This window comes from Cydia strobilella, chromosome 14, assembly GCF_947568885.1.
Source record: "Cydia strobilella chromosome 14, ilCydStro3.1, whole genome shotgun sequence".
Classification (NCBI taxonomy): Eukaryota; Metazoa; Arthropoda; class Insecta; order Lepidoptera; family Tortricidae; genus Cydia; species Cydia strobilella.
Genome location: NC_086054.1, coordinates 14113349 through 14127142, shown reverse-complemented (window position 1 = coordinate 14127142; position 13794 = coordinate 14113349). Strand labels below are relative to the sequence as shown.

At 44.4% G+C, this 13794-nt stretch overlaps 1 protein-coding gene across 1 annotated transcript in view; it reads right to left on the bottom strand.

Moving 5' to 3' along the window:
* The window catches only part of LOC134747296 (paired box protein Pax-6), a 106634-nt gene that overhangs the window by 58322 nt on the left and 34518 nt on the right, over positions 1-13794 (bottom strand). The window contains exon 3 of the mRNA XM_063681918.1: positions 10137-10362. Coding sequence (XP_063537988.1) covers positions 10137-10362 — 226 coding nt within the window. The remainder of the gene's footprint in view (positions 1-10136; positions 10363-13794) is intronic.

Here is a 13794-nt window from a genome sequence, read left to right as displayed (position 1 = left end):
TGGACTAAATCAAAACCAAAACAATATTAAACCAACTAAATTCCATTTATAACTGGATTCGTCAAATTGTCGCCCGACTGTCGAATTATTCCATCAAACAATAACAAATTGATTGAAATCAGTTTCGTTCCGCATACAACACAAAAAGCCAATTAATTTAATATTTCACATTCATTACCCGTTTTAATGCGAAATTGCACAGTAGGTCGCGACGTTACCTATCACAAACCCACTGTGCAATTTCATATAAAGTTGACTTCTCTTATATTTTTATCGCGTTCTAACCCAACTTGCTCGACGCACAGTGGGTCGTCGTAGTTATCAAAACGGGGGTGATGGCGAAGATAGCAGTTTCGGGGGCAAAAGAGGGCTTATCTGAGATTGTTTCTGAAGTGGTTATTCAAATGCAACTAAGTTACTGATGTAATGCAATTGTATTTATTTGAGTGGATACTTACTTAGTCTGTTGTTATGAAATTTGAGTAGTTATGGCAGGGGGCTGAAGTGGAAAAAATGCAAAGGAAAATACTGTTTTAATTAAATTACGTAAACTTTTTCACGCAGACACAAATAGTTTTTTTTTCACTGATTAATGTATACGATGTTTGTACATTATTAATATTATATATAGCTACAAAACCACTCATTTCTCATGTATACGTTTTATTTGGAAACTAAAAGGGTTACACCGAAAAAAAAAAAAGTATTGTATAGGGCTCAAAAAATGTAGGTCCAGAAAAATATGGATTTTTTGGACAAGTGGAAGACGAGGATTCCGCATAAGAGCACGCCGAAACGGTAAGACTTAGTGGGGGGGTGCTCGACCAAATGTCATAGAGGACCCTGGGCAGTTTCTAAAGCCGCCATTTTTTTTTCAAAATGGCGGATTCAAAATGGCGGCCAATTTTCAAAATGGTCCTAGCGCGCTGAAATTTCGGTCACGGAATCTCGGGGTCCCCTAGATTGGTATGGAAAAAATTTTTTTTTAAAAAATTCAAAATGGCGGAAAAAATGGCCACTTTTTTTTTGTATGGGAACTTTTAAACGGTGCTAGATAGGTGGGGGGTGCTCGACCAAATGTCATAGAGGGCCCCGAGAGAAGTACGACTGCATTTAAAAAATTTCAAAATGGCCGACTTTTTTTTTTTTTTTTTTTCAAGTTGGTCCGAGCGCGCTGAGATTTGGCATGCGGCGAGCCTCGGGGCCCGAGATTAGTATGTCGAAAAAATTTTTTGGAAAAATCCAAAATGGCGGCGGACAGGGGCAAAATAAAAATTTCGAGTAGGTTAAGCGAGCCCGAAGGGCGAGCTTCAGGCTGGGAGGCCGAAGGCCGACCCCGCGACGGGCCGTGAGGCCCGGAGCTTCACCCCGAATGGCCAGGCACCCTCAACCCCCAGTAATTTTGGGCGAGGCCGAAGGCCGAGCTGCGTTAAGGACGAACAAAGCAAAATCCTATACAAAAAGTGTGTTAAGCGAGCCCGAAGGGCGAGCTTCGGGCCGGGAGGCCGAAGGCCGACCCCGGCGGAGGGCCGAAGGCCCGGAGCCTTCACCCCGACTCCCAAGCGTGCCAACCCCAAGTAATTTAAAGCGAGGCCGAAGGCCGAGCTGCGTGAATGCAGTGCTCCCAAGCGTTCTACCAAGTCAACTGTGTTGACAAGCGAAGCCGGCGGGCCGAAGGCCCGACGGCGAAGCGTCGAGGCTAGCGAAGGCCGAAGGCCGAGCTCCGCGTAGGGCCGAAGGCCCGAAGCGTCACACGAGAGGGGGAAGTTGGAGCTTAAACACGACCCAATAGTGAAAATGTCTTAGACGAGCGAAACGGCGGGCCGAAGGCCGAAGGCCGTAGGCCCGACGTGAGCTTGTCAAGACATTTTTACTATTGTGTCGTGTTTAAGCTCCAACTTCCCGCTTACCGCCCAAAGCAGAACCAACCCTCCCCAAGTGTCTTAATAAGCGAAGCCGGCGGGCCGAAGGCCCGACGGCGAAGCGTCGAGGCTAGCGAAGGCCGAAGGCCGAGCTCCGCGTAGGGCCGAAGGCCCGAAGCGTCACACGAGAGGGGGAAGTTGGAGCTTAAACACGACCCAATAGTGAAAATGTCTTAGACGAGCGAAACGGCGGGCCGAAGGCCGAAGGCCGTAGGCCCGACGTGAGCTTGTCAAGACATTTTTACTATTGGGTCGTGTTTAAGCTCCAACTTCCCGCTTACCGCCCAAAGCAGAACCAGCCCTTCCCAAGAGTCTTAATAAGCGAAGCCGGCGGGCCGAAGGCCCGACGGCGGAGCGTCAAGGCTTGCGAAGGCCGAAGGCCGAGCTCCGCGTAGGGCCGAAGGCCCGAAGCGTCACACGAGAGGGGGAAGTTGAAGCTTAAACACGACCCAATAGTGAAAATGTCTTAGACGAGCGAAACGGCGGGCCGAAGGCCGAAGGCCGTAGGCCCGACGTGAGCTTGTCAAGACATTTTTACTATTGGGTCGTGTTTAAGCTCCAACTTCCCGCTTACCGCCCAAAGCAAAACCAACCCTCCCCAAGTGTTTTAATAAGCGAAGCGGCGGGCCGAAGGCCCGACGCTGAGCTTCGAAACCCAGCGAAGGCCGAAGGCCGAGCTCCGCGTAGGGCCGAAGGCCCGAAGCGTCCCTTACGATTTCCCAAGCACGCGAGGCCGAAGGCCGAGCTGCGGGTATGAAGTGCTCGCATGCGGAACTTTTCTTTCTACCAAAAGTAAAATTTCATTACTTTTTCCCTTTGGAAAATAAAACTACTGCACCAACAACAGCAACAACAACAACACAACAACAACAACAACACAAACACAAACAACAGCACCAACAACAACACCTCAACAACTACAGCACCAAAACAACAGCACCAAAAACAACAAGACCAACAACAAAACAACAAGACAAACAACAAGACCAACAACAGAACAACAACAACAACAACAACACGATGACCGCGGGGCCCTCGGGCCCCGCGCACCGCGCAAAAAACTAGTTAATAATATATATAGCTACAAAACCACTGATTTCTCATGTACCACTTTTATTTGGAAACTAGAAGGGTTGGAACAAAAAAAAAAAAAGTTTTGTATAGAGGGCGGAATTTGTAGGTCCAGAAAAATATGGATTTTTTGGACAAGTGGAAGACGAGGATTCCGCATAAGAGCACGCCGAAACGGTAAGACTTAGTGGGGGGGTGCTCGACCAAATGTCATAGAGGACCCTGGGCAGTTTCTGAAGCCGCCATTTTTTTTTCAAAATGGCGGATTCAAAATGGCGGCCAATTTTCAAAATGGTCCTAGCGCGCTGAAATTTCGGTCACGGAATCTCGGGGTCCCCTAGATTGGTATGGAAAAAAAAAATTTTGAAAAAATTCAAAATGGCGGAAAAAATGGCCACTTTTTTTTTGTATGGTAACTTTTAAACGGTGGTAGATAGGTGGGGGGTGCTCGACCAAATGTCATAGAGGGCCCCGAGAGAAGTACGACTGCATTTAAAAATTTTCAAAATGGCCGACTTTTTTTTTTTTTTTTTTTCAAGTTGGTCCGAGCGCGCTGAGATTTGGCATGCGGCGAGCCTCGGGGCCCGAGATTAGTATGTCGAAAAAATTTTTTGGAAAAATCCAAAATGGCGGCGGACAGGGGCAAAGTCAAATTTTCGAGTAGGTTAAGCGAGCCCGAAGGGCGAGCTTCAGGCCGGGAGGCCGAAGGCCGACCCCGCGACGGGCCGTCAGGCCCGGAGCTTCACCCCGAATGGCCAGGCACCCTCAACCCCCAGTAATTTTGGGCGAGGCCGAAGGCCGAGCTGCGTTAAGGCCGAACAAAGCAAAATCCTATACAAAAAGTGTCTTAAGCGAGCCCGAAGGGCAAGCTTCAGGCCGGGAGGCCGAAGGCCGACCCCGGCGGAGGGCCGAAGGCCCGGAGCCTTCACCCCGACTCCCAAGTGTGCCAACCCCAAGTAATTTAAAGCGAGGCCGAAGGCCGAGCTGCGTGAATGCAGTGCTCCCAAGCGTTCTACCAAGTCAACTGTCTTGATAAGCGAAGCCGGCGGGCCGCAGGCCCGACGGCAAAGCGTCAAGGTTTGCGAAGGCCGAAGGCCGAGCTCCGCGTAGGGCCGAAGGCCCGAAGCGTCACACGAGAGGGGGAAGTTGGAGCTTAAACACGACCCAATAGTGAAAATGTCTTAGACGAGCGAAACGGCGGGCCGAAGGCCGAAGGCCGTAGGCCCGACGTGAGCTTGTCAAGACATTTTTACTATTGGGTCGTGTTTAAGCTCCAACTTCCCGCTTACCGCCCAAAGCAGAACCAGCCCTCCCCAAGTGTCTTAATAAGCGAAGCCGGCGGGCCGAAGGCCCGACGGCGAAGCGTCGAGACTAGCGAAGGCCGAAGGCCGAGCTCCGCGTAGGGCCGAAGGCCCGAAGCGTCACACGAGAGGGGGAAGTTGGAGCTTAAACACGACCCAATAGTGAAAATGTCTTAGACGAGCGAAACGGCGGGCCGAAGGCCGAAGGCCGTAGGCCCGACGTGAGCTTGTCAAGACATTTTTACTATTGGGTCGTGTTTAAGCTCCAACTTCCCGCTTACCGCCAAAAGCAAAACCAATTCTCCAAGTGTTTTAATAAGCGAAGCGGCGGGCCGAAGGCCCGACGCTGAGCTTCGAAACCCAGCGAAGGCCGAAGGCCGAGCTCCGCGTAGGGCCGAAGGCCCGAAGCGTCCCTTACGATTTCCCAAGCACGCGAGGCCGAAGGCCGAGCTGCGGGTATGAAGTGCTCGCATGCGGATCTTTTCTTTCTACTAAAAGTACAACTTTATTACTTTTTTCATTGGAAAACAAAACTACTGCACCAACAACAGCAACAACAACAACTACACATCAACAACAGCACCAACAACAACACCTCAACAACTACAGCACCAAAAACAACTGCACCAAAAACAACTGCACCAACATCAACAACAGCACCAAAACAACAGCACCAAAACAACAACACCAACAACAAGACCAACAACAAAACAACAACAACAACAACAACACGATGACCGCGGGGCCCTCGGGCCCCGCGCACCGCGCAAAAAACTAGTTAATAATATATATAGCTACAAAACCACTCATTTCTAATAGAGATGTTTTATTTGGAAACTACAAGGGTTAAGAGTAAAACAAAAATTGTTTTGTATAGAGGGCGGAATTTGTAGGTCCAGAAAAATATGGATTTTTTGGACAAGTGGAAGACGAGGATTCCGCATAAGAGCACGCCGAAACGGTAAGACTTAGTGGGGGGGTGCTCGACCAAATGTCATAGAGGACCCTGGGCAGTTTCTGAAGCCGCCATTTTTTTTTCAAAATGGCGGATTCAAAATGGCGGCCAATTTTCAAAATGGTCCTAGCGCGCTGAAATTTCGGTCACGGAATCTCGGGGTCCCCTAGATTGGTATGGAAAATTTTTTTTTTGAAAAAATCCAAAATGGCGGAAAAAATGGCCACTTTTTTTTTGTATGGGAACTTTTAAACGGTGCTAGATAGGTGGGGGGTGCTCGACCAAATGTCATAGAGGGCCCCGAGAGAAGTACGACTGCAATTAAAAATTTTTCAAAATGGCCGACTTTTTTTTTTTTTTTTTTCAAGTTGGTCCGAGCGCGCTGAGATTTGGCATGCGGCGAGCCTCGGGGCCCGAGATTAGTATGTCTAAAAAATTTTTTGGAAAAATCCAAAATGGCGGCGGACAGGGGCAAAGTCAAATTTTCGAGTAGGTTAAGCGAGCCCGAAGGGCGAGCTTCAGGCCGGGAGGCCGAAGGCCGACCCCGCGACGGGCCGTCAGGCCCGGAGCTTCACCCCGAATGGCCAGGCACCGCCAACCCCCAGTAATTTTGGGCGAGGCCGAAGGCCGAGCTGCGTTAAGGCCGAACAAAGCAAAATCCTATACAAAAAGTGTGTTAAGCGAGCCCGAAGGGCGAGCTTTAGGCCGGGAGGCCGAAGGCCGACCCCGGCGGAGGGCCGAAGGCCCGGAGCCTTCACCCCGACTCCCAAGTGTGCCAACCCCAAGTAATTTAAAGCGAGGCCGAAGGACGAGCTGCGTGAATGCAGTGCTCCCAAGCGTTCTAGCAAGTCAACTGTCTTGATAAGCGAAGCCGGCGGGCCGAAGGCCCGACGGCAATGCGTCAAGGTTTGCGAAGGCCGAAGGCCGAGCTCCGCGTAGGGCCGAAGGCCCGAAGCGTCACACGAGAGGGGGAAGTTGGAGCTTAAACACGACCCAATAGTGAAAATGTCTTAGACGAGCGAATCGGCGGGCCGAAGGCCGAAGGCCGTAGGCCCGACGTGAGCTTGTCAAGACATTTTTACTATTGGGTCGTGTTTAAGCTCCAACTTCCCGCTTACCGCCCAAAGCAGAACCAACCCTCCCCAAGTGTCTTAATAAGCGAAGCCGGCGGGCCGAAGGCCCGACGGCGAAGCGTCGAGGCTAGCGAAGGCCGAAGGCCGAGCTCCGCGTAGGGCCGAAGGCCCGAAGCGTCACACGAGAGGGGGAAGTTGGAGCTTAAACACGACCCAATAGTGAAAATGTCTTAGACGAGCGAAACGGCGGGCCGAAGGCCGAAGGCCGTAGGCCCGACGTGAGCTTGTCAAGACATTTTTACTATTGGGTCGTGTTTAAGCTCCAACTTCCCGCTTAACGCCCAAAGCAGAACCGACTCTCCCCAAGTGTCTTAATAAGCGAAGCGGCGGGCCGAAGGCCCGACGCTGAGCTTCGAAACCCAGCGAAGGCCGAAGGCCGAGCTCCGCGTAGGGCCGAAGGCCCGAAGCGTCCCTTACGAATTCCCAAGCACGCGAGGCCGAAGGCCGAGCTGCGGGTATGAAGTGCTCGCATGCGGATATTTTCTTTCTACCAAAAGTACAACTTTATTACTTTTTCCATTGGAAAACAAAACTACTGCACCAACAACAGCAACAACAACAACTACACATCAACAACAGCACCAACAACAACAACACATCAACAACAGCACCAACAACAACACCTCAACAACTACAGCACCAATAACAACAACTACAGCACCAAAACAACAAGACCAACAACAACAACAAGACCAACAACAAAACAACAACAACAACAACAACAACAACACGATGACCGCGGGGCCCTCGGGCCCCGCGCACCGCGCAAAAAACTAGTTATTAACTAAAGAGACATAATCGCGTGAAGAAGCTTAATTTTCTCCGACGTTGCCTTCGTGGAGAAAAGCCCTTTCTCCTGACCATGAAGGCAACGTCGCTAAACTGTCGCCTAAATTAAAGTAATAATAGATATAATCGCAATTTATTAAAAAAAACTTACTCAAAATATTTTAATTATTTTTTTTAATTGTATTTTTGTTTACAAAATGCTCGTTATAATAATTTGTGGGAAATGTAGACCGATTTTAAAACGGCAAAGGTAAAGAATGTGAAGAAGCAGCGGGGCGGCTCTTTAATTAGGAGTCCCGCCACGCTGGCCCTCCGACGAACCCTTTGGTAATTGGCACGATAAGATCCAGGGGTGTATGGGAAAAAATGGCTTTTGCTGCCACCTTGCTTGCTATAAGTATTTCCCATAGAATATTTGGCATAGTTTATTAGATAGTAAATTTTCATGGATTTTCTATTCTGGAAATATTTCATCGTTGCAATTCCCAAAAAAAAACATTTATTCTGGCGAAATAAACCCTATTTTACATTTAATTAAAAACAAAATCAAAATGTGAAAACATGGCTTTTGCTGCCACCTTGCTTGGCATAAGTATTTTCCATATAATATTCTGCATAGCTTATCACTATTAAGTAACAATTCTATGCATTTCCAATTGCGGAAACTTTTTTTTCAAATTTTCAACTAAAATTGACTGAATAAAACTAAAATTAATGTAAACACACTTCGTTTTTAAAATTGATCTTGAAATTTTCATGGAGGTTCATTTATACCCAAATGGTATAATCAATGACAATAATATAAATGGTCTTTACATAAAATTTACAGAAAAAAGCTATTTTAAGCATAACTGATTTTACAATCTTCTACTTAACGAGTTCCTAAGTATTTTTCATTTTTCAAGTAGCAAACCCATGCACACTGCCTAACATTTGTTATCATAACAGCAAAATAATAACATGTGCCCACTGTGCAATATTTAGGGTTCCATAATTTGCTTTCCTATAAGATCTCTTGAAGTGGCGTCAAGCAGGCTCCCGCAGTAGGGGTGCCAATTACTAGAAAATAATGTTTTATTTTGATTTTTATTTAGGGGCGGTCGTGGGACAACCCTGGAAGTCATACCGTGTATTAAAAAGGCGTAGTTTCTTTGATTGACATTCTTTACATTTTTTATTGTTTGCAATTGACTTTTGACGTCTTTGTTTTATTTGTACTCAGTGAAGTCAATCGAACTGTATTGTAGGTTGATTTCTTTGTAGATAAAGAAAAAAACATTAGTGAGTACATTTGAACACATATTCAATGCAAACGACGCAATGATCAAAACTTGATAGGCACTACACTATTTGTTACAAAATACATTTGTATCAACCGTTCCAACCGTTCCCTCTTTGCCCAGAAGCATACTCAAATTGAAAGAGAAACCACGCACGACGCTTTGCTAATTCCACGCCTGTCAGTTGCATTCCGATTACAAAAACAATCGGATCCCATTCACGTTACAATAAACACTCAGCTCAAGGAGGAGGGTTGGAAGCTGATCTCCAGATAAAATCGCAATCAAACAATAAAATGGGAAATTAGAACACCCCAGCACCCGATGCGTTCCCACCTCTAGCTCCCGGAGCGAGCACATTCAACAAAAACAATACACTATGGGAATGCATATTTCTATTGATTAATTTATTGAAATTTTTCCTCAATTTTTGTCCGACAATTCGACCATTGTGCGGTTCCTTAGGCGGTATTATGGGAATTCCGTCAATTTGTGAACGCGTGGCCCCGGAATTTGACCCCTTAGATCGATTCTTAAACTTTTGTTCGCGACAATGGGTTTTGTGCTAAATAATTCGTTTATAGTTGTCAAAGTAATAGTAGTTTCTGTTATGTTGGGTGCTTACTGTACTTTGTGAGGTAATGTCGCGATGAATTGCTGATTTGGAGTATTTTTGTTATCTTCATCTGTTTTAGTTTAGGAATCCACGGTTTCTTTGGAGATGTTATCTGGTTCATTAAGCGAAGTTCCGGTTAGGTATTGATTCGAAGATGTCCTACTTGTTGATTTTTGGGTCATTACTTTAGAAAAACATAATGATAAAGCAATATTTTAGCTTCGTTAGCAAGATAATTGAGGAGATTAAGTAATTTTACACATGTAATAATTTAAGACACAATCAATGAGGCATATTTATATTGGCTACTTAATAGTTCCACAGAAGAACAAGGTAGAACTGAGTTTCTTATACAATTTTATATCCATAAAGTTTCACACACCTACGAAGTATCTTGGAGCCACAATCTTTGGCGCGCTGCGCGATGGCGAGACGCGTGGAGATAGTCAAAAAGGTGTAATAGGGGTTTAGGGGTATTCCACAAAAAAGTCAAATTTGTCAAGGAACGGGACGCATATGGCAGCTACTTTAATAACCCACAGAAATCTGTATCATATACCGTTTTATTGAAAGCTAAGTTATCAAACGTTTTCGTGCCAAATATCGGCATTCTTAGCTTTATAACATTTAAAACTTTCGCGTTTTGAACACATATTAAATCACAATTAAAATCGGTTCTATCGCAAATTTATTTTGTTACCTTTATTCACCGACGTTTCGACACAGGTTTCACTCGTCGGTCGTGGTCGCGAAATAAATAAATTCGCGATAGACCCGATTTTAAATGTCATTTAATATGTATTCGTAGCTTTATCAGTAGGGTTAAAAAGCGTCACGTACGTAGGTACGACACTTTTCTGGAATGCCCGTTTAGAGAGGAGTGAAGCGGCCTTCTTACAAACACCAGGTGCAACTGACCTGCCGAGTATCTTGGACACGCAGCCGTTGGAGACCTGGAGGATGCGGCTGATGTCGCAGGGCCGCGCGCCCAAATGCGCCAGCTCCACGTTCTTCTGCCTCGTGGAGTCCGGCAGCGGCCTGCCTCCTACAAACACCAGGTGCAACTGACCTGCCGAGTATCTTGGACACGCAGCCGTTGGAGACTTGGAGGATGCGGCTGATGTCGCAGGGCCGCGCGCCCGAGTGCGCCAGCTCCACAATCTTCTGCCTCGTGGAGTCTGGCAGCGGCCTCCCGTTGACGTAGACCCCTCCGAGCTGGTTGATCCCACTGTGTCCGGCGGAGGAGCACCCGAAGAGCGCCCCTCCGCCCATCGCGGCGCTATGCATGAGCTCATCTATAACAAAATGGTCTGTGAGAGATTTTACTAACGAATTTCTGAACAGTTATTGGTTTTATACTAACCTTAATACTATGAAGTTAAATAGCCATCAGTCTTTAATTATCCTCATTGCGCAGAACTAAAAATAAGACTCTATGTACAGTCGAAGGCAAAAATATAGATCCAGACAAATATAAAAAATATGTGAATATGAACACGACTTTATTCTCTAAGGTGTAAGAGCGTACACATATTTTGGAAACTTTGGGAATATATATATATATATATGCCCTTGACTGTACATTGTACCTAGAAGGTCATATAGGGTAAGAGAAACAGTTTATTTTGCACGGGGCAAGAAAAACCGTATGGGATTTTGAGTCTCCAAAACTAGGGGTTCAGATTTCATTGCACTAAAGTAACGTGTCCACATTTTAAAAGTTGCCGAAACATGTAATTTAGGTCATCGGCACGCATAGACAATCGATCTGATTTTAATTCCGCAGTGAATACATCGTTAGTGCTATTTGTTAGTAATAAAACCACTCTTTCATCCAATTGCAAAGCTACCTAACAATTAATGGACATTTCCATTAGTCATGTTTTGACTGGAATTGCTTTATTTGAACCACTGTGCGTTTGCAATATTTGTGTACGTTGGACAAAATCGCTGTTTTCTTTAGGATTGCGATCATTAAGCGATTTTATGTGTAGGTGTGTTCATATTTGAATTATTTAAACATACATGATATTGCAATGTTTAGACACCGATATGTTTATCAACAAATCAATCGCAAGAACCGTAGGCGGGATTTGATGGATTATACTTATCTAAGTGCTTTTTACTGCAGAAAAGATTTTTAGTTAAAACTTTCTTGTACATCAAAATATAGAAAAGTATATTGTATAAAATAGTTCGATGTTTTTATGTGATCTCTGCACTTAAGAAGTCCATATAAAAATTAACAAGCATTTTGGGCTTTTTTTCCATAATCATAATTATAAAAGGATGCAGCTGGCAAAAACAGATAAATAGATACTTCAGGATCATCCGTTTCTCATAGAACTGTAAAAAAATTAAAATGGACTTAAAAAATAATCCTCTTACATCGGCACAATGGAAAGGGTTCGCATTTTTAAAACCGCAAATTTTTATCTAATACTTGAAGATGCGACCGCCATTGTTAACGATAAAAAATTACTATCGAGGCTTTAAATCTTCTAGAATGCGATGGAGAAAAAAGAAGCGATACCTACCAAACCAAAAAAAATTTGGTTGCACCGCAAATAAACCATTGCTGAACAAAAAACTTGCCTAGTTATATGTAGCCTAGCAAAGCAATTTTGTCAGCAGTAGAATAAAATTAATAAGTTTTTGGCAAAAATTTCATTTTTGGTACAAGCTTTTATCGCTGACTGTGCTTTTCTTTCCACAGGCAACTAATACTCATCGAGACAATTCTAAAAGCCCAAACACAATTAGGTTGCGTTGTTTTATCACAGACTTCCTATGGCCACCTCCTGTCTCCATCATCAGATCAGCTCGATGGTACCATTGGATGGTTGCATTGTCACCCGACTTCATCGAAAACTGGGAAGCGGGTCAAATTTAACTTGCAAGATTTAACACGTACAAACATAGTTACATACATACATAGGTACTTACTTACATTGTAAGTTAAATAAAAGCTTGTAATAAAAACTAAGTTCATCCCTTTTTTGGGGTCATAATACTAGTGTAAGAAAAATACAGTATTATTCTCTCTGCCAATGCTTTAGTGACAAGCAACTTTTGCCGAACTATAATTGGTATTTTGGTCCAAAACTCATATGTAAAAACACCACTGTGCACTTTTGCTATTTAAAATGAAAGATGTATTAATGTTATTGAAATTATTTCTGTTGTTTAACATTAAAGTTAATGTGAAATGAAATTGATTTCAAATATAATTACCACTAGCTAATTTAATATTACTTACCATTGAAGTGAAATTATAGTAGGTATTCAAGAAAATTAATACTATATAATTATGTGTCATTTTCAATCAAAAGGGTAAGTACTTTTTGTCGGTTGTCAATAAGGCGCTATTTCCATATAGCTTCAATTCGAAATCAACCTTATCGACAACCGACAATACCTTTTGATTGAAAACGTCACATATGTTCAATATTTTCCATGGCCAGGAAATGAATGCTCAAAACAAGTTATAGAGGGAAATGCTTGGAACACAATTTTCGACTTTGTAACTTTGTTTGAACTAGGAACATATCAAAAGTCCCCGGCCGTAGCCCTTGAGCCGGGGGGGGAGGGGGGTTTTAAAGTTCCATTTTTTTGTTTTTCGATTATATCTCGGAAACTATGCGTCTTAGCGACATGGCAGTGTAACAAAATGAAAGGTGATTAAATTTGTTACAAGTTTTATTTCGTCAAGTTTTTCGTTATCTTGTATAGTTTTTGAGATATTAAAATTTTAACATGATACAAGATGTAAAAAGAAATAACGTGTCGTGTGCAGAAAACGCAAAAAAATGTTTTTCAGCAAAAAATTCACCAAAACTCATAACATTTTTTGCTCCTTATGACCTCAGGAATGCGTGGTTAAAATTTGTCGGCTTTTACCAAACCAAGGTGTATATACGTGATGGCTTCCCTTTAGACCTGTGTATACACCAGAGCCACAGAATAAGTAATAGTACTTATTATCATACAGAACGGCCACGCACCGCCCCGCCCCGACTCGAATTACCTCGCCCCGCGACAGCAGATTGACGGCCGTTTGCCGGCCGCTCAGTACTATTTTTAAGCAACTTACTCACACTATGACGCATGACGCGTGTAGACGTGCCGTTCACACATAGAAACGCAAGTGATTTTTGATGTATAGCGTGTCCGCCTTGTGGCTCTACGCGACAACATATAACATTTTTTGCTCCTTATGACCTCAGGGATGCGTGGTTAAAATTTGTCGGGTTTAATTTTACCAGCCCACGGTGTAAGTACATATGTGATGGCTTCCCATTAGACCTGTGTATACACCAGAGCTAAGGAATGCTATCATTATTAATCCAAGAAACTTGCGTAGTTTGCAACGCGAGCCCCCTGATTACAATCGTCCTATTTCCACCCGTTTTCACGCCAATGGCTCCCAATGACGTCACATCACATCAGTCAGATGCGCACAACCGTTGGTCCGCCAGATAATTCCCTTTTTTCTAACACCCCTTATAAACACGCCTCGCGGTAAAAAGTGAACAATTGGATGCAATTTGTGGGCGAATTTGGGGCACTCCCTTGATTAAGGCTGAAGGGGGAAAGTTCATTGTTTTGGCCCTTTTTTTGCGGCCGCCTTCTATAATTTCGGCGAACATGGATTGAATGCGAATGACGGAATTATTCTTTTGTTTTTGGTCATTTGCGTTTTGCGAGGAAAAATTGTTATATTCGAG